At 50.2% G+C, this 27,823-nt stretch overlaps 1 protein-coding gene across 8 annotated transcripts; it reads right to left on the bottom strand.

Annotated features, from left to right (window-relative positions):
• Positions 1 to 1,237: 1,237 nt before the first annotated feature.
• On the bottom strand, positions 1,238 to 27,788 carry FBXO41 (F-box protein 41). Of its 8 annotated transcripts, XM_079111429.1 has the most exons (16): positions 27,474 to 27,788; positions 26,745 to 26,825; positions 16,029 to 16,234; positions 15,419 to 15,552; positions 13,397 to 14,427; positions 11,516 to 11,741; positions 10,944 to 11,017; positions 10,339 to 10,697; positions 9,497 to 9,738; positions 9,190 to 9,305; positions 8,924 to 9,076; positions 8,637 to 8,732; positions 7,119 to 7,237; positions 6,782 to 6,940; positions 5,475 to 5,590; positions 1,238 to 5,342 (listed from the first exon to the last, which is right to left on the bottom strand). In XM_079111429.1, the coding sequence occupies exons 5-16, from the start codon at positions 14,287 to 14,289 to the stop codon at positions 5,280 to 5,282; spliced, it is 2,616 nt and encodes an 871-aa protein (XP_078967555.1). In that variant the 5' UTR covers positions 14,290 to 14,427; positions 15,419 to 15,552; positions 16,029 to 16,234; positions 26,745 to 26,825; positions 27,474 to 27,788; the 3' UTR covers positions 1,238 to 5,279. The 8 variants fall into 8 exon arrangements, with proteins under 8 accessions (XP_078967555.1, XP_078967554.1, XP_078967557.1 ...); XM_079111428.1 differs by lacking the exon at positions 26,745 to 26,825; XM_079111431.1 differs by lacking the exon at positions 26,745 to 26,825 and having other exon boundaries at positions 15,419 to 15,542; positions 16,017 to 16,234.
• Positions 27,789 to 27,823: the final 35 nt, after the last annotated feature.

Consider the following 27,823-nt stretch of genomic DNA (forward strand, 5'->3'; position numbering starts at 1 on the left):
ATTAGACTGGCCCCATCTGGAAGTTTCACTGTGGTTGTGTTCTTGATTCCAGAAGTGGCTAGATTGTGCGGAGTCACTTCCTTTTCTTGACACCTTATTTCACCCTCCCTACCCTGGACCCTGCTCTCAGGGGTTTTCTTGTTTGAGAACATGTTGCATTACTTTGTCTGCCCTTTCCATCTCCATGTTCTCTTGGCTCAGACTTTGTTTCCTCTTATTCAAGATCTTGAAGTTGACTCTGGGAGCATCCTCTCTTAACTCTGGTGACTTAAGTCCATTGAGAAGGTAGCTGAGGTCACCCACTTGGTATTTTCTGTTCAGCTACCAGTGTCCTGTTTTCTTATGACTGATGGTAGTTTTTCACTTTTTTGTTTTTGTTTGGCGGTGCTGGAGATCAAACCCAGCCTTGCTCTTTACCAACTGAGCTATCTCCCCAGTCCCCAGTAGTAGTTTGGCAAGGCTGGAAATCCAGCAGATCTAACAGTCATCTCAGTTAAACTGATCCTGATAGCTAACTTACAGCTAGTGCTGTACTTAATAATTATTAGAGCTAGAAGTAAATGATTATAACCTTGAGTTACTGGAGCAGCTGCCTGAAACTGGTACATGATTTTAGAAAAATCTGGGCCCAGCTTTTGTGGTTAGATGAATTCAAAAGTAGAATGGGGTAGCCAGCATCCCTGCTAACCTGGTAGTCTTTAGGTAAGTTATTTTTCTGGCTCACAGAGTTGGATTAAATGCCCATTCTAAATGCATTTGAAGCCTAAACACCTTTTTTCTGATTTTAAATATTTTCAGTCCTTAGTAATCAAATTGATGAGACAAACCCATTTTGTAAAATGTGTAATGCAGGCGAGACCATGGTGGCAGCTTGGTCTCCCCTAGATCAAAGCCTGATTGGTCGTCCAGAGCTTCCGAAGGAGGTGGGCACACCAGTGATGGTGGGGGCCAATTCCTGCTTAGCTTGTGCTGGGTTTGCCCTTGAAGATAGCCTCTCCCAGCTGACAATCAGAAGTGACTTGATTCAAGTCTGTCTGGGTGCAGACACTGAATGCAGGGTTGAACTGTGATGGGGACAGTAACCTGGATGACATTCCTCCAACATATTCTGCAGCCCTGGGGTGACTCTTCCTGGTCATTCACCCATTAATGCCAAATGGGTTATCTGCCTCCTCCTACCTTGTGTACTTCAGTTGTGTAAGGTTGTGGTGACATAACTGACGAATGTGGCCCTGGGGTAGATATACCAGTTTCACCATCTTTTATTGGATACAGAGCCATAAATTCTCTGATGCCCATGAGTCTTTTTAAATACATACACTCAGGTACATTCGGCAAAGGGCATTTATGGGTAACATGGAGCAAAGTGCTAGGATGGCAATGCCTGGATAGGGCAGAGAAGTGGGGCCAGAGAAGGCCCCCTGGGGGCTGGAGGTACAGGCACCACTTGAGAAACAAAAGTAAAACCAAATGTTGCTCTCCACCCCTCTGCCTGGTGTGCTTGGGGTGGGGGAAGCTACCCTCTCACAGCTCAGGCCTTGCAGCCTGGCTGTGTGGGGAAGGCGGGGCCTAGAGGCCAGTTATGGAGACCCCACTAGCATTGCCCTTTAGAGCCAAGCTTACTGGCACCAGCCCGGGTCAAACCTGGGTCACCTCAGGCCTCTGCCCCTAGGTACAAGACCACTGCTGGGGCAGAGCTGATGCTGGTGGCCCCCAGTCCAAGCCTCCCTGGGGCTGTGCTGTGGTGGCAGAAGAGGCTTGGCCTTGTGGGGGGCCTGCCTGATTGTCAGGGCAGTCTTGGGACTGGCCAAAGTCCCAAGGAGTTGGGGAGGGAGGCCTGGTAGTCTGATCTTCACCCAACCCTAAGCCTTATCCTCAGGCAAGGGCTGCAGATGAACACACTTGTCCAGGAATCGATACATACACACGATACACAGCAATATGTACAGAAAAACCTGCCTGGAACAAGGCTGGGTGAGAGAAAGCATAGCCACCAGGGGTCAAGAGAAGTGTCAAGCCCCTGGGGGAGGGAAATCAACATTCCTCAGGGATTGGCAGGCCAGGACAGATCCCGTGGGTGGCAGTTAACTCCTGTGGGCACTTGGACCACTCACCTCTCTCCTGTTTCCACTCCAGATTCACCAGGAACTGGGTCTTTGGCACCAATAGTCTCTCTGGGAAGGTCTCCTTCAACTTAGCGCCTTAGAGGGATTGGGGCCTTGGCAGCTCCCCCACCTGTTTCCAAAGGATTCGAGACCAGGACCAGGGGGACAGGCAGGATCCAAAGGCAAAGGACAGAGCCACATGTTAGAGCAGCAGGTCTTGGGCAGGAGGCATTTTTTTTTTTTTTTCCCCTCCTCTCGAAGTAATTCCTGAGGGGCTGACTCAACTTCTGCCATCAGGGCTAAGAAAACATGAGAGGTCATGATCTCTGGGTGGTCTCTTGGGCTGCCCACTTTTCCCCCTGTAGGGGTGTTTTATGTATTTTTGCTTTTTGCCAGTGAGAGGGGAAGTAGTGAGAAAAAAGCATAAAGTACTCAGGCTAAATGTGCCCAAATTCCAAGGTGCTGGGGTCAGACCATATGGGTTAAAGTGCAAGGGACATCAGGCGGCACCTTGGGATCTCTGTGTTAACCTGGGGCCCTTGGAACAGGGCCTGCCTTGGTTAGCCCTCAAAATGTCATCATTCCTTTTTTGCTTCCTGTTAGGAATAAGATGAAGGACTCCCTTTAAGGGGGTGAAGATGGGATGAAACCCTTCTGGAAGCCAGGCCCCTTGGTTTCCCTCCTTGGCCCCAGCTGTATGGTAACCATGGAAGTGGATAAATGGAGCACCCCAACAAGCAAAAGTTTTCCATCTAGCAGCATGGCTCATCCCCTGAAGGAGATGAATAGCATCAAGGTGAAAGGCCTGAAGCTGCTGGTTCTCAGCATGTGTAAAGGCCAGGGCATACAAGACTGTCAGGCCAGGGCTGGGTGTGACCTGTAATTTGCATTAACAAGGACTTGGGCCTGTGCCATATGTACCCCCACACAGTCCTCATTCACATAACCAGAAAATACTGGGTGAGCTTGATGGGTTTCCTGGAAACAGACTTGTGGGAAGGCCAACATCACCAGGCAGGAGAGGGGCCTATTCACGCTCCTGCCCCTAGTGCTGGTGGTACACGGTGCTGTTGTGTGAATAACGCAGTGAAGGAGCCTGTGACGTGCATCAGACCTGTCAGCACCCTTCCACCCCCAGCTCAGTGCTTAAGCCACCAGACCTTTCCCAGGGCTGATGCCAGGTACTCCAATGGGTGCCACCTGGAGATATTGCCCAGAGCCTCGTATTCAGTGATGGGTTCCCTGGGGCAGAGAAAACCCCTAAATTGGGCAGGCTTAGACCAAGCAGGGCATCCCTTTGTGCTTTGTCTATAAGATGGGGGGATGGGGGGCACCTCTGGTCTTGGAGTCATAGGGAACAGAGGCCACAAGGGTGCAGTTGGTACAAGGCAGACATACCCAGGGAAGCCAGGCCCTGAGTAGACCTTTACTTCCCTCCCAGGCCTTTGGAAGAGAGAAAGTTGTGCTACTCTTTCCTGTGACTCAGGGACAGGACTGGGGAGGTGAGAGCTAATAGAGGCAGCCGCAGGGCCTAGGGATAGCGGTGCTGTGCCACACACAGCCAAGGCTTTGTACAGGATTGGACAGGGAGATGCTGACATGTCACCCTTGGTAGCACAGGTCTTCCAAGGGCAAGAACATAGCAGGTCACAGGAGGAAAAGGCAAAGCAATGATATGAAGAGCCAGGACAGAGCTAGGGCTGCTGGCTGCACTTCTGGGCCAGGCATGGGGGTGCAGTTCTAGAGCACTTGTTACAAGGTAACCCAGGGCTGGGCTTGATGTCCAAGCCAGGTAGCAAGAGTTGGGTCCCTGGAGAAGCCTGGGAAATGAGAGGATTCCAGCTCCAGCCAGGACCAGCAGCCTAATAGCGAGGCTGGGAACTGACCTTGTATAGGAGTGCAAGAAATCCTAAGATGGATTTAGGTCAGATGTTTGGAAGAACTGTCCAAATGAAGGTTGGCAAGACCCATAGCCTTTAAAATCACTATGGTAAATCGTGAGAGGAGAAACTGGGGAGCCCTATCTTTGGAGCCTTGTCAGAACCTGATCATCTGGGGACTGTGCAAGGGCCAGTGAAAACCTCCAGTGGCATTCTGTGGCTTCTAAGCCCTGAGGCAGAAGTCCCCAGCTGCAGCCTCAGCCCATGGCTGGTGGAGACTGAGGACGGAGCAAGTCTGTTGAGGACACTCTTCCTCTTCCTCGACCCTAGAATCTGTCCTTGCCAAAGCCACATCCTCAAGCAAACTAATTAGACAAGGAAGCAAATTTAGCCACCCTCTTCCAGGACCCAGCACAGTGTCAGGGCACCCCCTCCCTGACAGCCTAGATAGTCTAGGGGACCCAAAGGCCATCAGATTCCTGCCCAAGCACCTGAATTAAAAGGAAATCCCTTCTCATTACAGGCAGGTCTCCCAGGGCTGGCACCTTGAGCCTCCCTTAGGTCCCTTGGAGTGAATGGTATAGAAACCTGCACCTTTTAGCTCTGACTTTTGCTCTGGAGTGCATGCTTTGGGGCAGGAGAGTCTGTCCTACAGCAAGAAGTAAGTTCACTCCACCTGGCAGTCCCCTCCCCCACCCCCACTTGTGCCCACCTGGGAGGAGTGGTCTCATCCTGGGGAAAAGTTCTGGGTGATTTTTTGCCTTCCAATCCTGCCCCCAGCTTTTGACTGACTGTGTGCCCGGGTCCCCAGACCTGCCCGGTTATCCCTGGAGAGTGTAAACCAAGAGCGGGCCTAGGCAAGCTGTCAGAGGGGTGGAACAGGTAGGGGAGAAGAGCCCTCCTTGCCAAGTCTGAGCTGCCTTGTGGGGCCCCTCTGGGCCTGGGGCCTCAGGAAGGAGAGGCCTGCCTGAGCGGCCGAGGAGCCACTGGGTAGGTATTGCAGATCCTCCAGGCGGAGACACCAGTGCTGGTGGTGACAGCTCCTCGCTGGCTGCCAGAAGTCTGCTCCAGCTGGGGCCGGGTGGGGGTCAGAGGGCAGCTTCTGTCCAAGCCCCTTCCCTGGGTCAGACCTGTTGCTCTGCTGTTCCAGTAGGACAGGATACTTAACCCCTCCCTGGAAGCGGGGATAACACTAGGCCTCCAACGGTCTAGTCCAAACCAGGATCCCTCTGGAGGTACAAAGAACACCTTGATGTGGGGCTGGCAGGTGCCCTGCCGTCCCCCGCCCCCGGGGTTAGCAGCCGCCTTCCACCTTGATGTGCAGGATCTTAGAGAAGCCAGGCCTTCGTCGTAGGGCCTGTGAACCAAGCCCTGAGTTAGTTCTCTTGCAAAGCGGGTGTGGTCCTCCCTCCACACTTACCCAGGCCACCAGCCCCAGCCTAGGGATGTTGCTTGGGGATCTTGGTTGGTCTCAGAGCCAACCTCTCACCTGGAGTTTTGTCACCATATCCTCAAATAGCTTCTGAGCCTCAGGGCTGCTGGGCTCCTTGAAATAATCAGCAATTCCAATTTGGACCACAATGGACTTGAGGTTCCGACAGATGCCTGGGGAAAGGTGGGGCAATGAGACTGCCACCTCTCATTTCACTGATTAATGACATAAGATACCCCCTGAGGAACCATCACGTGGCAGTCACAGGAAACATGTAAGAGGGCAGCAGGCCTATGCTGGCTGGGGATGCACAAATGGACCAGGGAGAAGGTAGATGAGGACAAGTGGGTGACAGCCAACTGCTCAGCAGTTCTAGCAACCTCCCTGGCAGAGGGGACAGTTGTACCTTGGTCTGGACACTTGGAAGTGATTACAAGGAGCAGTGGCTGAGGGGAGGCTTGAGCACAAAGGCAGAGGAGATGGAGACAAACCACGCAGGCTGCACAGGGTTTACAGGTTGGGAAGTGGCTGCTCACTAAGGTCCAGGCCTGAGGAGCCCGAAGAGCATGAATTTGGAGGCTGAGCAGGTTGTCCTAATGGTGTATCTAGGGTAAGGCCATGAGGCTGAAGGGGAAGGGAGAGGAGGGTCCTGGAGGTGATAAGGTAAAGGAACCTTCACTCTGGTCACAGGGTCCTCCCAAGGGCCACAAGGTCCTGGATGATGGTCTCATTTGGAGGAAGCAGCCCAAGCTGGGTACCCCCATCCTCAGTGAAGGTAGAGAAGTGACTGAGAGTGGAGTGGGTGGTATGAGGTGAAGGGCTAGAGGAGGCATAATTTGGAGTCTAGGGAGAGAAGTTCTCACCTAAGTTCCTGGGGAACTTACACACATTATTGCTTACCCATTCTAAAAAAGTCAGAAAATGGGAATATAAAGCTCAGAAAGGTAGAGTAATTTTCCTGAAGTCACACAGCTAATGAGCAGAAGAGCCAGAGTTGAAGCCCAGGTCAGTTTAGCTCCAAAAACTGCACTTTTAACCTATCTGCTCTCCTGCCTCAGCCCTGGTTGAAGACTTACATAGGGACTAAGGTTCTGCATGGCTTCTGGCTCCAATGAGGGCATGCTAAAGCACACAGATGTCTTTGGAACTGAACTATTAGGAGTGGATACTGGCAGGCTTAGAATGCCACACTGGCCTAAGAAGGCACTGGTGGCAAAGCCAAGATCAGATATTGCTATCTGTCCCCTCCCCTCCCAACGCTGGTGCTTGCTTAGTAGAGCATCAGGGAATGCTAATACTACTTGCTGACAGGCCATGGTGACAGGTGACAACGATACCCTGCCCTGCATTCCCCCATTGCTCACTGTTGAAATGCAGCAGGGCCTTGGGAGTGACAGGGGTGGCTGTGAGCACCAGCATCTCCAGTCCTTTCAGGCCTTCCCGGCAGACCTCTGCCGCCACCTCCTGGGTGATCTCTGACACGTGGTCCAGCTCCAGGACCTGCAGCCGCATGCAGTTTCTTGCTAGGGAGAGGAAGAGGGGAGGCCCTGCTGACAAACTCCCCAGGTTACCTCCTGCCCAGCACCCTGGGTCCCCTGCCACCACCCAGGCTACAGCCCCAAGCCCCTATGGAATTTTGCAGGGAATCATTGCACCCTTGCCAGCTTCTCACTCTCCCCATCCCAGCCCCAAGGAACTCACCAAGTGATGCCAGGCCCTGCACCCCACAGCCAGCGCCCCCAACCCCCAGAGCCCGGAGGTGGGGCCAACAGCGACCGATCATCTGCAGGCAGCGGTTACTGAAGCGCGTGGGCTGCTGGCTGGAGAATGGGGAAGGGGCAGTCAGGGAAGCCTTTGGATACCTGATGCCCCATGTGAGGGTATTCCTCCTGGGGAACCCTTCCCTGCCTCAGGCAAGTACCCCGCCTACAATCCAGCTGGTCCAGTCAGAAAGCTGGGATGGTCCCTGACTCTCCCCTCTCACCTCTCGCCATGTTCTGCAGCTTGATTCCACAGTTTAGACCCCCACTGGATTCAGCCAGATCACTACCAGTCTCCCTGCCAAGTCCTGCCCCACAACACAGACAGTGCCCCACTCACTCCTACAGCCACTCGCTGTGTCATTCAGCAGATGGTTATCAAGTGTCTGCTACAGCCGAGAACAACTGAGTCAGGCCCTAGGGCATCAGTGGTGACAATGCAGACGTGGTCCCCGCCCTCGAAGCATGGCCAGTCTATGTCACAGAACTTTGGCAGTCTGATCTTAGTTCCTTTCTTAAACCTAAAATCCCCCAATAGCCTCCCAGTACTTTCTAGATAAAATGCAAAAACCCAAACCCCTTCACAAGGCCCTGCCTGACCTCACCCAACCTACTTTTCCACACTTAGTACTTGACCTTGCCCTACCTGCTCACACCAGACTTGCCTGGTTCCCTGAACACATCCCTCAACATTCACCTAGGCAACAGACATCTCTTTGGTGTCTGCTATGCGCCTGGTACCAGGGATACAGAAATGGACATTCACAGACTCTGCCCTGAGAACTAGGAGACTAGTGTAGGAGATTGAAATAGAAATGATTGCAAAACAGGTAATAGCAGGTGTCCGGACAAGGTCAATGGGAGCCAAGGCAGGGGCACAATGACTGGTTCCACCAGGGTGTTAGGGAAGGTACACTGGATGGGCTGGGAGAAGCCGGCTCATGGGGAGTGATTGGAGGTTCAGGGATAGGGACAGGAAAGCCTGGTAGTTTAAGAATCTCCAAGTAGAGTGGGAATGATTTTACACCCTGAATTCTCTAATGATCAGCTCTTATCCATTACAAACTGACCCAGAACTGCTTGTTGTATGTCACACAAATCCAGCTACTTTTAGTTGTGTTTACTGAACACTTACCGTGGGGCCTGCAGGCTCTGTGGTATGATCTCATTGGGGCCAACAACAGCCCTAATAAGGTCAGTAGATTCCTAATATCACCTTTACTTTGTAAGGTGAGAAACTAAGATGCAGTTGGGTTGCTCACGGTGGCACTGCCACTAAGCCAGGATGTGACTTCCAGGTATAATTTTAAAGCCCTGCTCTTAATGCCTCAATGCACAGATTAATGTGTGTGAGCCTGTCTCCTCAACAGCTTATGGAATGGGCTCAGATCTGTCCAGTCCTCAGTCCCAGACCAGGTCCAACCCCTTTCCCTTCCCCACCCACCCAGCCTAAGCTCACCAGGGGTGAAGAGGCGCCACCTGGAGGGAAACAATCTCTCTGCAGCCTGCGCCTAGGGCCCAAATAACCTCGTGGCCCACTGGGTCTGTGGCACTCCTGTTGAAAAGACAAAGCTGGAGTGGCTCACCCTGGTGGCTTCTGCCCTTGTCAAGCCTTCCTTCCCTTAGGTCACAGAGCTCTTGAGTGCCTTTGCCTGAGGATCTGGGGGAAGGCCATGCAGTATCTAGGGATCCTTGGGGTCCCAGGCCAAGAGGGCATGGGCCTTGCTTCTGGTGAGAGGGACCCACCTGTAGGTCACAGCCTGCAGGGCACGACAGTAGCAGCTGGCCAGCCAGAGTGAGCGGTCGGTGAGGATGTTGGGACAGTGGGAGATGCGCAGGATCAGCAGGTTCCCCCCAGCTGCCTTCAGCAGGGACTCCAGCCCTGCTTCAAGGCAGCCCCTGGGGATGACCAAGAGGTCACCTGCCTGTGGTCACCTCCTCCTCTGGGAAGCATCCCCACTTCATTCCAAGTCTGTGGCCCAGGAGCACCCGCCCACCCACCGCAGCCTCACCGGGTGCTCCGAGCGTACTCCTCCTTGCTCTCCTTCTTCCCCCGCTGTCGGGGCTTCAGGTTCTGCAGTGTCAGCGAGTGGGCCTGTGTGCACCACTGAGCCAGCATTGCCAGGAACTGCGTGGAGAGGGAGGTTACACGGAGAAGAGGGGTCTGCCTTGGCTGGCTGGAGACAAGCCAGTCCCAGAGCAGAAGGCCCCGTGAGAGGATTTGGGGGAGCCAGGCTGGAGCCAGGGTGCGGTAAGGACTGCAAGGACCAGATTCTGCCAGGGGGAAAGGTGGGTTCCCAGCAGGGCAGAGGTAGATACCTTGGAACAGACTCGTGCATTCTCTAGCAGCACCCTTGTCCAGACAGCAGGATGACGGGCCACGAAGCGCCAGTCCCGGCAGACCTCTGCGGCGTGCAGCAGTGTGCGTGTGTCCAGGTAGGTGAAGATGCAGAACAGGGCAGCCCGCATCTTGAGGATCTCTGGACTGATGACCTCGTTGGAGCGTGAGGGGCTACCCCTCTCAGCTCGCCGGCCACGTCCACTGCCTCCCTCGGGGCGGGCTGCAAACACAAGGGAGCAAAGGTGACAATGGAGGGTCAAAGGCCAGGGCAGGGAAGTGGGTAAGGAGCTGGAGCAGGGTAGGAGCTGCAGGAAGAATGGGTGTAAGACCCATGCTGGGGGAACCAGTGGTGTGGCAGGAAGGACAAAGGGCCTCTGCTTTCCCCTCGGCTACGATAGTCCCAACCCTAATATTACAAATTAGCAAAGGTATTTCTCCCTCATAAAACCTTCCTTTTTAAGTCACCCTTGACCCTAACCCTCTAATCTCTTAATGCCCCTGTGCATGGCCTGTAAGCTGATGGGAGGGGCTCTCCTTGCTGCACCAGGGGCTTTGGAGTCTGGAGTCAACTATTCTCTTCTACATGTTGCTGAGCTCACCATGTGCACAGACCCCCGCCCCAGATGTACCATCCTTATGCTGCCCCACCCTGTCACTCAAGTCTCTGCCCCAGGCTGGAAGGGCACTTCATAGGAGGGGTAGGCAAGTTAGGAGCAGAGGAAGGGAAGTATGGGAGCTCAGAAGATTTCCCCTCTCAGCCCTTTGTCCCCAGGAGAGCCCAGCACCCTGGGGAAGGCTGGTCTTTCCTCCCAGGACTTACCTGAAAGCCGGCAGCTGCTCACTGGCCCAGCCATAGCCGGCCCAGGGCGGGGGACGTCTGAGGGGCCCTCGGCCTCTGACTCCGTGGTTCGGGAGCCCACGTCTGAGACATCACCCTCCTCCCCCTCAGTGCTGTGTCGGCGAGGTCTGCGCTGCCAGTTCTGGATGGCCTGGCGCCGCAGGCCTGAGCTGCGAGGGGCCTGGGACCGCTCTGAGCCACCATTGGTAGCCTGAGCCCGTGTGCCCAAGCCCCCAGGGCCACTGTCTTCAGGTGCCCCCTCCTCTGGCCGGGGCAGCTCCAGGCTGTCACTGTCATAGCAGCCTGAGCTCTGGGAGGCAGCTGGCACACGACTGGAGGCCCTGGGGCAGGGTGGACCAGATGGTGAGGGGTGAGGGGTATCCAGCTGCTGGAATTCTCCATCCTCCCCCTACCACAGGCCAAGGGCAACCCATCCACCCTGCTTCTTGGGAGCTCCCTCTGAGTATGGAAAGGTAGACAGGTGACCCAAGGAGGATGGGCACAGGAGGAGAGAAGCCCCAGATGGGCCAGTAGGTCTTTTGAGGGTGAGGGTGGGCTATGTAGGGCAGGCCAGGCCCCAGGCTTACCCTGTGCTGGGAGAAGAGCCATGCCGTGACACCGCGTATGTGCTAGGCACGGCTGGGCCCGCGTGGTGTTCTCTCTGTGGGCCCCCAGAGCAGGAGGGAAAGGTAGGGAGGCAGAGGAGGCAAGAGGATGAAGAGGCAACAGCCAGAGAAAGAGGGTACGAGACAGAGAGAAGAGAGGAAGAGGAGGAGAGAAAAGAAGAAAAAAAGTTGGGAAGGATGGACGAATGGACAGATAGATAGCCCCGACAGGGAGGCTCACCAGCTCCCAGGTCACACCCAACCCACACCCCAATCCAGGCTATGGCTCTTGGGCTCTCATTTGCAGGGATGGCAGAGATGGGTCACTGAGGGCTGAGGTTGCTGGATCACACCTGGAGAGCCTCAGGGGTTGGTGCTCCTGCCCAAACAGAGGGGCCCCGTTGTTCCCAGACCCCTACTTCAGGCCTAGGCCTGTTCTTGGGGGAAGAACCAAAGAAGAGAAGCACAGCACCCTGGGGGATGTGAGGCTGTGTGTGAGGGGAGGTTGTGGGGACCAGGTAAGCAGGCAGAATTGGGAGCAGATGGGCACTCACCATTCTGCCTGGTCCCCGGGCCCCTGGCCCTGCGCCACTGCCCCCACCTCCACGCCCCAGGCTGGCGCTGGGTGTGCTGCCGCAGCTGCTGCTGATGACCTGCAGCTGACGTTCAGCGCGGTCGGCCCGCTCCAGGAGCTCCTCGATGAACTGCTGCAGGCGCAGCTTGGCGCTGGCCTCCCGTGCTGCTGTCTCCTTCAGGAACTGGTCGATCTGCACCACCTCCCTGGTCCCGGAGCAGTGTTTTACCCCAGAGCCTCAGCCTGGATGTCCCCCACCCTCTCTTGTGGGGAGATACAGGCACAGCTGCCCAGGGTGTCTGCTTGTGGCCCCCCACACAGCCCCACACATCTAACTCCATAACCAGACACATCCTCCTCAGACAGAGACACCCAGTTACCTAAGACCTCAACATACAGCCTCCCCACATAGGAACAGCCCCAGGCACACACTTGGAGCCACACAGCCATGTGCACATACCCACTCAGTACACATTCATGCATATGCCCTCATCTTGGGTTCATTTTCAGGCACATACTCACAGTCTGAGACATGCAAAGCATCATGGAGGCACAGTCCCACCGACACATTCAAACACACACACACTTTCTGAAAGATTGAAAAATACATAGAGTCACTTTAACACATAGGGAAATACACTCAGATGAAGAAGCTTACTTATAGTTTGCATCAGCCTCTAGGAGTTGCACAAACACATAGCACATCTTACAGATTACCTGCATCTGTACTCCCAAATGCATTCATAGAGCACTTACAAGTGCTAGGCACTGTTTTAGGTATTGCAGGAGCATCAGTGAACAAAAACAGAAAAACCCCTTATATTACAGATAAATAACATCTATAGCCAGGCGCAGTGCCTCACACTTATAATCCCAGTGATTTGGGAGATGGGAGGAACATCAGCCTCTGCAATTTAGTGAGACCCTATCTTAAAATAAAAAAATAAATTAAAAAGACTGGCTCATGTGGCTTAGTGGTAAAGTGCTTCTGGATTCCATCACCAGTATGAGGAAAAAAATAAATAAATTAATCCTATGAACATTTGAATCATTCATAATTCTTCATTTAAAGGTCAGAGAAGTGAGAAGTCAACAAAGAACAATGAGAAGGAACAGACAAAAAAAAAAAAAAATAGAAAGGAATCCCAGGAGAGCCAAGTGAAGAAAGTGTTTCAAGGATCCACTGTGTCAAATGCTGTGGATGGACCAAGAAAGAGGGTGACTTGGTCTTAGCAATATGGTCATTGGTGACTTGAGGACAACGGTGGAAATGGAAACCTTATCAGAGTGGGTTCAAGAAAGAATGTGAAGGAAAGAAATTGGAGACCTGGAGTATGACAAACACTTTCATGAGGATTTTCTGTATGGGGCAGCAGCTTATGGGGAAGTAGAGTTAGGGCAAATGGGGTACATGACATCATGTTTGCATCCTTTCAGGAAGGAAGGAAGGAAGGAAGGAAGGAAGGAAGGAAGGAAGGAAGGAAGGAAGGAAGGAAGGAAGGAAAGAAGAAAGGATCTGATGCTAGAAAAGGGAGATGGGAGAATTGGGCCACACCTTTGAGCAGGCAAAAGGGAAGAGGATCTGGTGCCAAAATGCCCAGGTTGGCCTTGGCTGAGTCAGAGAGGATCAGAAATAGTCTTCATAGGCTTATGCATGATCAAGCTGCCATGTACTCGTGGTCCTGCACACACAGCATCATGACACTCTGGGACCCACACACACCAACATTACAAGTTCATGACCACAGACCCCCTATTACCTAGCCATGACCAAATACAGACAGGCAGGTTTAGGGGAGTTATGGTGGCACAGCTACACACACGGACACACCCATCCTCAGGGCCCTGAGGGCCTACTCACTGCTGCTTGCGGCTCAGCTCCTGTTCCTTGTGCACCAGGTCCTGCTTGAGCGAGGCCAGCAGCTCCACACTCACGTCCACCTGCCGCGAGAGCTCGGACGCTCGCTCCTCCAGTTCCTCCTTCTCGCGCCCCAGTCGAGCGCTCTCCTGTCTCGCAGTCTCCAGCTCAGCAGCTTTGCGTTCCAGCTCTGCCTGCAGCCTGCCCACTTGGCCAGCAATCTTCTGCTCCACCTCCTCACTCAGCCTCTCCAGCCGCCGGTCCACCTCCAACTTCTCTAGCGCGCGGATCTTGAGGCGCGCCAGGCCTTCCTCGTAAGCCACATCGGCCGGTGAGGGGGAGGCTGGCGAGGCCGAGGCCGGCCCGGGGCCAGACCCTGGCGGCGGCGTCGAGCAAGCAGAGGATGCCACGGACTTGCGGGCGAACAGCTCCCCCAGCGGGATCTCAATCTCACGCAACGCGTAGCGCGCGGCAGCGGCAGGCACGAGACCCGGCTCACCCAGCTCCTCGCAGGGCAGGCTGGCGGGCACCAAGTCGCCGGGGAAATGGGCGAGGGGAGCGTGGTGGTGGTGGTGATGCAGCAGGTGCGGCGCTGCAGGCGACGGCCCGGCGGCCTGCTCCTTGCCCTGGAAGGACGTGCTCTCAAAGACCTCGCGCCGGGCGCCGGGCACAGCCAGCAGCGCGGCGGGCTCAGGCGCCAGCGGGAAGCCTGAGGCCGCGGCTGCAGCAGCCGCTGCAGCCGCGGCACCATCGCAGATGCTGTTGGTTTTGGAGAGGATGTACAGAGTCTCATAGGTGTGGCTGTACTCTAGGTGCGCGCGCAGGGAGGACAGGCTCCGGAAGCGCTTGTGCTCCCCGCAGCGGGGGCAGCGGTAAGGCAGATCCAGCGAGGCCATGGCCCCGCCGCCCCCGCGGCGTGCCGGCTCCACCGCGGCCGCCCAGCGGGTCAGCCGGGCGCGCTCATGGGGGGCCGCGCGAAAGCCCCCCTGCAGAATCAGTAAGGCTCAGGGTGCCCGCGACCAGGGTCGAGGAGGCTACAAGAGAGGGAATAAGTCTTAGGCGGATGGTTCTCCTCTCCCAGCGACACCTCCCGGGCCCTGGGCCAAAATCCCCAACTGAAGTGGAAATTGACTTCCCCAAGAAATATGTGCTGGTGCCTGGAATGTAGAGGCCAGGGGAGAACAATGGCAGAACACTCAGAGTGGAGTATCCTGCTCTGGTATCTGTGCAAGAGCCTGTACATGAGTGGATGTGAGAAAGAGAAAGAGAGAAAGAGAGAGCGAGAGAGCGAGAGAGTGAGAGCGAGAGCGAGAGATCTTAAAATAATAATAATAATAATAATTTTTTTAAAGGAAACAGTTAAATTTTTAGTGGCTCCATTCTGGAAACAACCCAAGTGCTCATAAACAACAGAATGGATAAATTGTGGTATATTCATAATGGAATACTATCCAGTAATAAAAGGAACTACAGATATGCACAGCAATATGGATGAATACATTTAGTATTATGTTGTAGAAAAGAAGCCAGACCAGAGTGCATACAAGATTCTACAGAGATGGAGTTCAAGAACAGACAAAATTGATGATGACAGAAATCAGAACAGAGGTTACCCCTAGGGGCTACAAGGGCTGGGAAGGGGCAGGAGGGAATCTTAGGAGATGCTGAAAATAGTCTATATTTTGATCTCAGCAGTGTGTTCAGGTGTAGATAATCATCAAGCTGTACACATAAGATTATATGTATGTTACATCTAAAAATATTCTTAGTAGAAGATTCTTAACCAATTGTGTGGTGCATGCCTGTAATCCAGAGATTTGGGAGACTGAGGTGGTAGGACCAAAAGTTTGAGGGCAGCCTCTGCATGTTAGCCTTACCCTGTCTCCAAAAAAAGTGGGGCTGGGCCAGGCTGGGCTAGGGAAGTGGCTCAGTGGTAGAGCACCCTTGGGTTCAGTCCCCAGTACTGAAAAAAAAAAAAAAAAAAAGCTTATTTCCATCTCATGCAAATCCCATCCATCAACAAACCTGGATTATTGGTACCATGTTGCAGTGAGAAAGATGTCACTCCACTTGGGTATCATTAATGATACCTGTATGTGTCACTGTTCCCATCCCTGCTACTCCAGGCACCTAGGTCCTTTTCTCAGACCTAGAAAAAGCTAGATAGGCCTCCAATAAGTATTCTTGCCCTGCCTTTCCCTCCAAGGGTCCTATTTTATCTGTCTTCCTCACATCCTTTCTGGCACAAGTCCCTCCTTACCCTCAGCTCCTGCTGTGCCCCCACCCCATCTTTGCCTCCCCTGACTTGTGGAGTTTCCATACCCTCACTGCTGGCTTTTCCTAACTGTCTGCATTTGGGCTCCAACACTTTCCACCATCACCGTGCTCCTCAGAGTCGCAGAGTACCCACTAATGCAATAATCCAGTTGTCCTCAAGGTCTTCACCCACTTGGTCCCTTGGTGGATACTCTTGGTCCCTGCATCTTCACAGGCTGCCATGATGATGCCCTGTTTGGAGTTTCCTCCTGATTCAGTGACTTCCTGCTCTTGCTGCTTCCCTACATGTCCTATCTCTTCATGGGGTGCCCCTTCAGCCTACCCGTGGGCAGTCTGGTTCACTCACAGATTCACTCACACCTTGAAGCCGCTGACTCTCAGCTCTGCCTCTTCATCCTGACCAGTTCCTGAGTTCTGTTTGTCTTCTCCCATTTCCACGTGGCTGTATGAGTAGATGTCTGTTCACTTTGCCACCCAGCACCCAGTCCTCCTCTTGGCATCAGGCCCTTCTTTAACCCTGGGGAGCCAAACTTCTTTAGCCGCATTCTCATCCATCCAGATGGCCTGAGGGATGTAACATGAGCCTGGCCAGTCAGAGTCCTGGGATGGGCAGGGCCCCCAATCTAAGCCAGTGAACCTCCAGACTTTCTGGAACTACTGGAGAGAAGGAGTAGTTCCAGTAAAACCCCAACCCTTTTGGGCTTGGGTGTTTAAGTTGATGGAGAGGGCCAGAGCTACTAAGGCCATTTTTGTTTCTTTTGGGGAAGAACCACCTAGGAATGAAGCCAATCCAGAACTGAGATGGGGAGAGAAATTCTTCACAGTCAGGTAAGATCCTGACCTGTTCAATTACATGAACCAATCAATTCCCTTTTTTTGCTTTAGTTACAGTTGGGTCTATGTTCTTTGCATTAGGGAAAAATCCTGATCAAGAAATTGGGCTGGGCACCACCCAGTGGTTTGGGAGGCTGAGGCAGGAGGATTGTGAGTTCAAAGCCAGCCTCAGCAAAAGCAAAGTGCTAAGCAACTCAGTGAGACCCTGTTTCCAAATAAAATACAACATAGGGCTGGGGATGTGGCACAGTAGTCAAGTGACCCTGAGTTCAATCCCTGGTACCAAAAAAAGAAAGAAATTGGAATCATCCAGGTGTGATGGCACACACATTTAATCCCAGTGACTAGGGAGGCTGAGGCAGGAGAATCTCAAGTTGAAAGTCACCCTCAGCAACTTAGCAAGGCCCTAAGCAACTTAGTGAGACCCTGTCTCAAAAGAAAAAATAAAATGGGCTGGGGATGTGACTTAGTAGCGAAGCACCCCTGGGTTCGATCACTGGTACCAAAAAAAGAAAAAAGAAAAGAAAAGAAATTAGAATTGGAGATAGAAAAAAAATTTTTTTCAGGACGGAATTAGCTTAATTGAGGGGAGAAGCCTAAGTTAGTACTGCTTCCTGCACTCCCCACTTAGAAGTTGTTGAGCCCTGTCACCTAGTACCAAAGCAGCTGATTAAATGATCCCCCACTCCCCGTGAACTTCAGGGAACTTGTAGAAAAATGTCATGATATTGGCGGTGAGGTCTTTGCAGGTCCAATAAGAAAGAGACAATCTGGCTGAAAGGAGCCCATCTAAAAGCAGGGCTTGCCCAAAGAGGCCCTTTCTGTCTAGGGCCAGTAATCCAATATGGCTGAGAGTAAGATAATTAAGAGCCAGTCCTCTGCTTCCATCTAAAGTCAGCTCAAGCAAGGAGAGGGAGGCTGGAAACTCAGAGGGAGATCAGCCTGGGGCCTGAAAGGCTCTAGACTCCTCAGGTCCTGCTGTGCCCTCCCAGCCCCACAGAAGCTTTCATTATAAGCAGGCTTTTGTTGGAAAGCAGCTGGAGTAGAAAGGGGAAAGGAGCCCTGCCTGCCACCAGGGGTTTGCACTGTCCTGTGACAGAGACCCAGCTAGAGGCCCCCAAACCCTGGGCTACTGGGATGTTGCTAAGAGACAGTGCTTCTCCTCCCTCCTCACTACCACCAGGGCTCCATTCAAGAATTATAACTTTCAATGGGTCTCTAGCTTTGGTTAATAGCGCTGGGGATGATCGAAGGCAAATTGACTGAAAAGCCTTCTAATGATTAAGGGAATTGCACTGCCAGAAAAATCTAGCAAACCTAGAAAACAAAGGCCAGGATTACTTAGCCCTAAGAGTCTCCTCCCGACCCACTACCCATCCTCCCCCAACCCTGCAGCCCTCAGTGCCCCTTTCACATGTGGCCACAGAGCACCAAGGTTGAAGTCAGCAGAATCAGAGCAGCAGACTGGTGGGACAGGAACCTCTTCCATACCATTTGTGGGCCATGGAGCAGGTGTTTTTCCTTCCCTCCAGGTTTCCCTCCATCGTGGTAGCGTGGCCACAGTTGAAAGAGCCTGTGGGCCTAGCTCAGTATTAATCAGACAAGCCACTGCTAGGTCTTGAATTGGGGCTGGACTTAAGTAATGGAAAGAGAACATTGAACTGCTCCTTCTAGAGATGGGACACCAGGTTGAAAGTTTTGTGAGTGACAGATGCATTATGATAAACAAGGAAATATTTTTAAAATTATTTAGGAGAGGGGTCAGGGTCCTAAATAGCCAAGAAGTAGAATTCAGTGTTTTCATTTGTTTTGCAGCTCAGCTTTACCTTTCTTTGTGGACTGACTCTCCATTTTCCCTTAGAGAATCATTTCCTCCACTTTGAATGGTTTGGGTAGAGCTGACCCCAGTCCCTGACCCAAGGGAGCACATGTGACCTTAGTCTGTCCTATGGGATCACAAATGACTTCAGTCTGTTTCATTAGAGCACCAGAGATTAGATCAGTAATGCTCACATTTCTCAATCTGGATCAATGCAGGCACCCCAAGACTGTGCTCTGCAGGCAAGACATGAACCTGGGATTGCATGTGACCATTTCTGTGATATCACTTGAACAGGTGTGCCTGAAGCTTTCACCCAGGACTTGTCAATTACATGGGACAGCAAAGGTTTTTGTAACTTGAATAATTTAAGTAGACTGCTAGTCTCTAGTAAGGAAATTCTAGAGGCACACAATGACCCACAGTGTCAAAAACACAACCTGGAGCTGGACTTGTGGCTCAGTGGTAGAGCACTTGCCTAGCATGTGTGAAGCACTCAGTTTAATTCTCAGCATCACGTATAAATAAATGAATAAAATAAAGGTCCACCAATAACTAAAAATATATATGAAAAAGAAATTAAAAAAAAAAAAAAAAAAAACACAACCTGGGCTTTCCCTCACTCACTCCCCAGCATCAGTTTCCTTCAACAGTGCTGGTGCCCTCCCAGCCATGCCGTGGGCCATCTTGATTTCCCTCTCCCTGCTAACGATCAAGTCCTGCTGGTTTTTCCTTCTGGATCCTTTTTAACCCAACCATACTTTTCCTGTCGCATGCTTTGTGCTGTTATGGGCCACAGCCTCCTCATACCTGCACTGCTGGCCTGGTCTGTCTCACAGTTCTCTTCCATCCTTTCTGCAGATGGCTTCCACTTAGACACCTTCAATGTCTACCAATGTCTACCAACTGGAGCCACACTTCTTAGCTCCATGGTTTGGCCTCACTGTTCTCTTGCCAATTTGAAAGTCAAAAATGGCCTGTCTCACTTGCATTTCTTTGAATACCATGGTTGGACATTTCCCCACACATTTCTCAGTCATTTGTAGCTCTCTGGTGACTCATCCTTGTACTACTTTGCTCATTTTTATACTGTACATTCATATTTTCTTATTGATTTACAAAAGCTTTTATAATATTGACCCTAATATACTGCAAATATTTTTCTCAAGTATGTTGATTGGCTTTTACTTTTGTTTATAGCTTTTATTGACAGAGTTTTAAAGTATGCTTCAGCAAAATCTTTGATTTCTGGTTTTTGTTGACTTAGGAAGACTGTCTCTACCCCAAAATGATAAAAACTGTTACAAGTTTTCTTTTAGTACTTTCATTTTTTAAAAATTCCAGGACCTTTATTTAAATTAGGATTTTAAAACAAATCACCAAGATACCACAAACTGACAATGACTTGGTAACACAAAAACACTTCAGGCTGTAGGAGTTCCTTTTTTGTATTAGGATTTTTAACCCATCTAGAAATGTGCACAGTGAGATAGGGATCTAATAAAACAACTTTTCATTATGACCATGATGACCATAATGAAAATTTGTGAATATTTTCACAGGTATTCAGAAATAGAATATTATGTTGAACTCCTAGGTACCCACCATGTGGTTCAATAATTACCAACTCATGGCCAGCTCTGATTCATCTACACTTTACTCTCTGCTTCCCACGTGCCCCTCCCTGACACTGGATCCTTTTTAGCAAATTCTGGGTATATTATTTCATTCATAAATATCTTAGCATATAGGAGACAGGGCTTAATTTTCTTTATTTAAAATAAATACTTAATTGTTCCAAAATCACTATCCTTGAGGTATGTTAAAATCCAAAAAGTAACCTTGATGAGTAAATTTCTAAGATAATTCTCTGAAAAGACCAACAGAAGTCTTTTGGCAAATCTATTCAAAGAGAGACAGAAAGAATACACGTATATCATGCTAAGTGAAATAAGTCAATCCCAAAACACCAAAGGCCGAATGTTTTCCCTGATAACTGGAGAAGGATATATAATGGGGGTGGGGGTGGGGGGAGTGAAGAATGGGGAAACTGTAGATTATGTAGAAGGAAATAAGAGGGAGAAAGGGTATGAGAAATGGTGGAATGAGACAGACATCATTACCCTATGTACATGTATGATTACATAAATGGTATGAATCTACATCATGTACAACCATAGAAACTAAATGATGTACCCCATTTGTGTACAATGAATCAAAATGCAGTCTATAAAAAATTAAAAAATAATTAAAAAAATAAATTGATATCTTTGGAAAAAAATGAATGAGAAGGGGGATATAACCACTGGCACAGAGAAGATATTTTTAATATTAAAATGCTACCAGGTACTCTTGGCCCCCATACTTGAAAATTCGGAGGAATTGAATACTTTGCTAGGAAAATATAAATTATCAAAGTTGACTCAAGAAGAAGTAGGAAACCTAAATAGACTGTTTATTATAAACAAAACTGATGGAGTTGGCAGAGTGACCAGGGATAGTACAGAGTTCAGTTTGCACACACACAGCTGTTTAAGAACAAGGCTATTCTATAATGTATGGCCAGCATGGTGTTAGAGCATCTGTGTGTCGGCACCTTTCAGGGCCTAGCAGTAGCCAACCTTCTCCCACCCTTTGTACCTGCACCATACCTCTGCTAGCCAGGCTCCCAAAGTACAGGGGAAGGGAAAAAAGTCTGGGCATGCAGGCTTGTGGATAGATGTAGAGAGGAGAGGCTTCTGGGGTACAGGTGGTTCTTCTCCCCAGTCCAGCACACCCCACAGTTTCCCTCCATCTGCTGGTGCTGAGGAATGACTATGAATCACGGAAATATTTTTGTCTGAATTTACACACTTCTTAGCATAAGCATAAAGCTTGCTTGAATTCAAGCAAGAAAGTGATAGGGGAAGAGGGTGGGAGGGAAAGGAAGAAAAAGAAAAATAGAAGTGTTGTCTATTGAAATTTTGTCACAGTCCTGTACTGTGAGCACTGTGGCAGAATAGTTGGAGATCTTCCTCTGCATTCTAGTTTTCCCTAATCTGCAGCCTTTGCAGCCCCAAGACCAGCCTCCTTTTTCTGCCTGGCCGTGCCTCCTTGCCATCCCCAGTCCTGTTATGTCCCTCCTATCTGAAATACCTACCTCAAGTCTACTTTCTTTCAGCTCAAGGTTTTCTTTGGATAGTGTCATACAGGCTGAAGTAATCAGAGATACTCTCTTTATTTTTTTATTTTTAGGTTTTCAGATGTGTGCATCTCACCTCTTCAAACAAGATCAACCATCTCTAGACGTGTATCAACTTTCTAGCTCCTGTCTACTGTCACATTCTCATGTGTTGATGTTGCCAGAAACACACCTTCCATTTCTATGGTTTACACTACCCTGTGATCATGGATAATTCCTACAATAGACATCATTGTTTTTATCTGCTCTGCAGGTCTTCTTTGCTTTCTAGTAATAGCAAAGCAATAATCTCATCCTTTCTTTGGTGAGCTACCTCTCCCTACTCCATGTGCTTCAGGCAGGATCACTACTCCTAAAGGGTGGATACATGACCCATACCTGGCCAAGCCTAGTTCCACCACCTCCTTGGCCACAATTGACCCAGGGTTGGTCAAAGTGAGGAAGAAGGCCATTGGAACATTAGAAATGGAAATAATAACAATAATAATAATTTTTATTATTTTGGTACTTGGAATTGAACCCAAAATCTCATTCATGCTGAGCATGCACTCTATCAGAAAGCTGCTCTCCCAGATCTAGGTACAGAAATTATTAACCACGGTAGAAGGAACCAACTCAAGCGAACCAACAGAGCCCCTCCTTGGGAATTAATATGAAAGATCAAGGGGTCCTCTTTTCCTTCTAGAATCACATGTTGGGATGATGAGGTTGTCTATGGCCTTATGCAACCTGAAGTCACCACATGGAGAAAGCCCATGGATGGTGGGGCAGGAAATATACAAACACTCAGAATGAAGCTGAGCCGACAGAGTTCTCACCACGTTGTTGAGAACCTGGGTACAGTTATGCCTGAGTCTCACCCATCTTTCTTCTTCCCAGTTATATGAATTGGTAAAGATTCCTTTTTACTTTGAATACTGTGTGTTGAATTTCTGTCGCCTACAATCAAGAGTCCTACCTAAGATCTATATTTCTAGCATAGACTTCTCACCTAAGCCCTACTCAAATATGAATTTACCAAGTACCTACTCTGTGCATGAACTGCACCAGGTCTTGTGCTGGGTCAGTTAAGGACACACAGACAGACAAGATTCAGTCCTTGCCTTCAAGCAGCTTGTGATCTCTTAGATGATATGGTAATAAGATAAATATTATGCAAGAGGCTGGCACAGGATCCTCAATTTAACCTAGCATGAAAAATTGAGGTGGTTAGTGGATGGTGGTTGACTCTTGCAGAGCAAAATAAAATTGCAATAAGAGGGAAGGAAAAGAGAGGCATTCTGAGACAAAGAAATAGCATCTACAGAGACAAGGAAATGAAAGAGTATGCCTCCTTCAAGAAACTAAAATGTAAGCTCCATTACAGTAGAGACATCGTACGTCCCAATCACTGCCATTTCCCCAACACATATACCAGAACCTGGCATGGTGCTCAGTAAATGTGGAATGAATGGTTGGTGAGACCCGGATAATATTTACAGTTTAGAGGATGGAATACAGAGCCAAAGTCAGGAAGAAGGCCATTGAAACATTAGAAATGGAAATAATAACAACAATAATAATTATTATTATTTTGATACTTGGAATTGAACCCAAAGTCTCATACGTGCTGAGCATGTACGTTCTCAGTAAGCGCACTCCCTGACCTAGGTATGGAACTCATTAACCAGGGTAGTAGGAGTGCAATTGGGGAGAAGGATACGTGTGGGAGCAATGAAAGAGTTAAGAAAATCTGGTGACAGAATGACTGTGGCAGCCAAGAAAGGGAAGAGTAAAGTAGGAATCTCAGGTTTTTCTTTCTCTTTCAGGTTTGGATTTTGAGCAACTGGGTAGAGGAGGCTATATCTTAGTAAGGAGAAAACATGGAAGAAGGCTGGTTTGGGGAGAGATGATGTGTTTGGTTGTGCATTCCTTGAGTTTGAGGCTTCAATGAGCCTTGGAAATAAAGCTATTTGGTACATGCTTTGCAATATGGAGCCAAAAATACAATTTTGGCAACTTGAGCATAAAAATGCAAGTAGATGAGCAGTCCCAGGGAGAGGGTTCAGGGAAGTGAGAGCAGAGTGTAAAGATGAATCCTCAGAAAGGCAGAGGAGAGACAAGAACCAAGAAATTCCTAAGTACCAACAGCAGGGATGTGCGTTCCGGCAACTAGAGATGAGAGGATGTGAAGGAGGAAAGAAGTGGGCAACTGTGGCCAACTCCTGTAAGGCCATAGGTGGGAAGGGCCCGGAGGGACTTACAGGAGGGCTGCTTTGATGAGTCTGGCTGATGTGGGCTGAGCAGTGGGGAGGGAAGACAGTGGGTGAACATGAGAAGCTCAACTCTGAAGGGGCAGAAGCAACATGGGAGGATCCAGAAGCACCTTTTTAAGATGGAGAGGCCTGAACATATTAAATGCTTTTTAGAGATAGCCCAGTTCTACTGTGTACCATCATTTCCACTGAGCTGAGGCACAGATAACTCTATGCTTTAGACCTAAAACTGATATTTTTTAAGTGCTTTTAGAAACAGCCAGTAGAGAGGGAGAGAATTAAAGGGGTACTTTTTCAATGTAGGTAGATCAAAGTTTAATATGCCTAATGCTGGACTCACAATACCTCAGTACACATCCTCAACCCTGCTTCCTGTTTCCCCATCTCAACTAGCAACCATATTATCTACTCAGCACCCTGGATAGCGACCCCCTAAGCATTCTCTGAATCCTCTGAATGCCTCTCAGATCTCATCAATCACTCATTGTTGATCTTCTAAATATTTGTCGCTATTTCTTTCTTTTCTCATAGTCGCTGTCCCAGTTCAGACCTATATCCTCTCCTACCTGGGCAATGGAATCTATCTCTGCCTCAAGTATCTAGTCCCTCTTCCTGAACTCCCTTCTCCTACTGGTGAATTCTGCAGACCCAGCTCAAAGAATACCTTTCCATGAGCCTTCCCTGACCCCCTGCTACAGCTCAAATCTCATCATTGCACAAGTCACTCCTTTCATAGCTCTTCAAGGATAACAGGTATCACATGCTGGTGGTCATGGGCCTGTCTGTTCCCTCCTTACATATACGCTGGAGGCAGGGACAATGCAAATGACTCCTCCTCACCCCTTCCTTGCACATAGTAGCTATCATTATGTTGTTAGAGGAATCTCACTGAATAATGGATAAATTGATTGGTTTCATGTAATGCAAGCAATTTCCACCACATATCATCATGGAACTGGATGAACTGGAAAACCAACTTGAATGACAGGTGCTTTACATGTTCTGCTAGTCACTTATTGTAAAATCAGAACTTGTGTCTTTTCAAAATTGTTGCTGCTTCATTTTATTGTATTCACCCAGCAAAAGATATCACGTATTAGATCCAGGTCAGGCACTGGGTGCATAAAATGAATGACAATTGTGCCCTTAGGATGCTTGCAGTCTAATAATCAGTACAGTGAACATTTGTCTACTTATTTTTTGGTCAGACACCATGCTACTTATTTAGTCCTTATGACAATACTGCCAAGCAATGGGGCTGTCTCCATCCTAGGATGCAGAACTGAGGCTCAAAGTAGCCAAGCCATTTGCCCAAGAACAGTAAGAACTGAAATACAGATTATTCTTTTGGAGTCCCCAATGAGCCGTTTCTCAGTATTCTATGTGTTCCCCTTCCACACTATCTCAGGGCTTGACCATGTCTTTCTTTGGCCAGAGGGACATTAGCAAGCCCAATACAAACAGGAGTTTAATAAGCAGTTGTACCTTAGGACTTGTCCTCTTGGAATACTCCCTCTTGGGATCCAGTTGCCAAGAGAAACCTGGGCTAGATGCTGAGTGATTAGAGGCTATTTGTAGAAAAATGCTGGAGGAGGAGGTCATCTTTTTCCCCCCTGATACTAGGGATTAAACCCTGGGGCCCTTTTTCATGGAACTACATTCCCAGACCTTTTTTAATTTTTTATTTTGAGACAGGGTCTTGCTCTTGCTAAGTTGCTAAGCCTGGCCTTGAAACTGTGATCCTCCTGCCTTAACTTCCCTAATAGCTGGGATTACAGGTGTGCACCACTGCGTTCAGCTTGAGAGGCCATCTTGACGTTCCTGCCCTATCAGTCCCTCAGCTGACTACAGCTGTGTGAAAAATTTCAAGTGAGACCAATAGAGACCACAGTCACAGTCATGACTGACTCATGGACCATGAGAAATAATAAATAAGTGTTGTTCAAAGTCTCTAAATTTTGAGGTGGTTTGTTATACACCAGTAAATAACTGAAACCATGACAAACTGGGATTTGAACCCAGCACTACCTGACCAACTCATGCTCTTAGTCTCAGTACTAACTTAGCACTACCTGACCAACTCATGCTTTTAGTTTCAGTACTAACTTCTGGTTGGGGATGGAATGTCACACCAACCCCAAAATGGTTGCAGGAGCGCCCATAGTAACACTCAATGAATATAAGTTGAATGAACAAAAAGGTTTTTTTTTCAGAGAATCATGAAGTTCTAGGGAATTCAAAGGCAGGATGGCAATTACCTTTCAACAATTATTACCCCCTTGCTATTACAAGCATTCCTCAAACAAAAACAAACTAGGCATCCTAAATCTAGGAACAATTGGGTGGATATCACGATTCTCCCTTCCACCCCCCACTTCCTCCCTCCATTAAATTCAAATCAGGCAAAATCAAAAAGTTAGCAGAGTTGTTGTGTGTGTGTGTGTGTTTTTCTTTTGTATGGACTCAGTCCCAACTCCCCACCATAACCATGGCATCTTCTCTCTCACTTGACCTTCAGGGCCCAACAGCTCCTTCCCCCTCTTTCCATATGGAAGTCACATGCAGGAAACGATCAGAGAAGGTGGAAATTACAGAAATGGGGGAAGAAGGTTTGGATGTTATTAGATAATTTAGAAGTCAAAGAAATGGAGCTCTAAACTAGGTGCTTTCAGGAGACATCTGCCCGCAGGTGGAGGCATTCTAAGAACCGGGAGGCGGAGGTGTCTGCCTTATACCCCCATTATATTCCTGAGGCGGGAGAATAAAGGAATGCTCCCTGTCTCTCTAAACCCCTCTGAACCTCCCAGGATGGCTGGGCTCTATCCTGAGGCTGTGGCCCCAACATGTGTACCAGCAGAATAGTTATTCCAACCTGGAGAAGACCCATAGGGGTCAATGCAGTCAGTCCTCTGCTTCCTGGCAGTCCTGACACTGCCTATTCTGTTCTAATCTCCCTCTCTCCTGCTCCTGCAAACGTGTACACACCTCCCAAGGTCACACACACAGATTCCAGCACCTGGATTCCACACCCAGAAAACCATCTGGGCCCCTGGCTGCAGACTCAACCTAAGAAGAGAGCAGGCCCCACTCAGTACTCAAAGGCAGACTGTGAGCAGCGTACACAGGCACCGTGTCATACACTCACATGCAAAGCAATGCGGTGGGGCCCACACATCCGGATGCACGGGGATTTGGGCACAGGGATGTAAGGAGAGACAAACATTCATGGACACACATGCACATCTCCAGACTACCACACGTGCACACCAGCACGCAGGGACACTGGCACAGGTGCCCAGGAGGCCTCGGCACCCAGTCCCTTCCCCACCCTCTCAGGAGCAGGTGGGGAAGGTAGGGTTTGAAGGTGCTCCCCCTCCCCCCTCCCTCTGGCCCCAGCCCTCCAAGGTCCTGAGTCCCAGTGGGGTTCTGGAACCCGCCCTCGACCCCCACCCCCAACCAGACTCGGGGAACGACAGGCGGGAGCGGGAGCGGGGGAGGGGAAGCCTGGTGTCAGACCGTTCTGATTTTAATTCCTTACATTAACTCCTTCCTGCCTTTGGACTGGCTTCCCCTGAATCCCTCCCAGTTGGGCGGCCTCACAGGCCTCCGGAGGGCAGTGGGGAAGAAGGAAGGGGAGGAGGAGGCAGAGGCTGGGGTCCTCCCTACCTTGCCTCTCCGGGAGCAGACCCGCAGCATGCCGCGACTCGCCCTTACCTCCTCCACCCCGCCGCTAGGCCAGGCCCCGCGGCCCTGGGCTGGGGGTGCAGAGGCAGCCCCCGCGTGCCTGGTCCAGACGCAGGGCCGCCTCGGGGCCTCGGATCTCGTTCCCTCCGCAGCCTGGGGTGGCCTCCGCCACTAGCGCCCCCGCCTCCCTCTCGGGGCGGGGGCGGCCGAGCCTCCCAGCCAGTCGCAGCGGGAGGGGCGCACAAACCGGGTGGGGGAAGGATGGAGGAGGAGGGGAGGGAGGAGGGAGGAGGGGGCGCGCGGCCCGAGGAAAGCAAGGAAAGGGGGAGGGAGGCGGCGAGGAGGTGGGGCGGAGCCGGCCCCTCCTCCGGGGCGGGCTC

The sequence above is a fragment of the Sciurus vulgaris genome (assembly GCF_902686455.1).
Source record: "Sciurus vulgaris genome assembly, chromosome: 14".
NCBI lineage: Eukaryota > Metazoa > Chordata > Mammalia > Rodentia > Sciuridae > Sciurus > Sciurus vulgaris.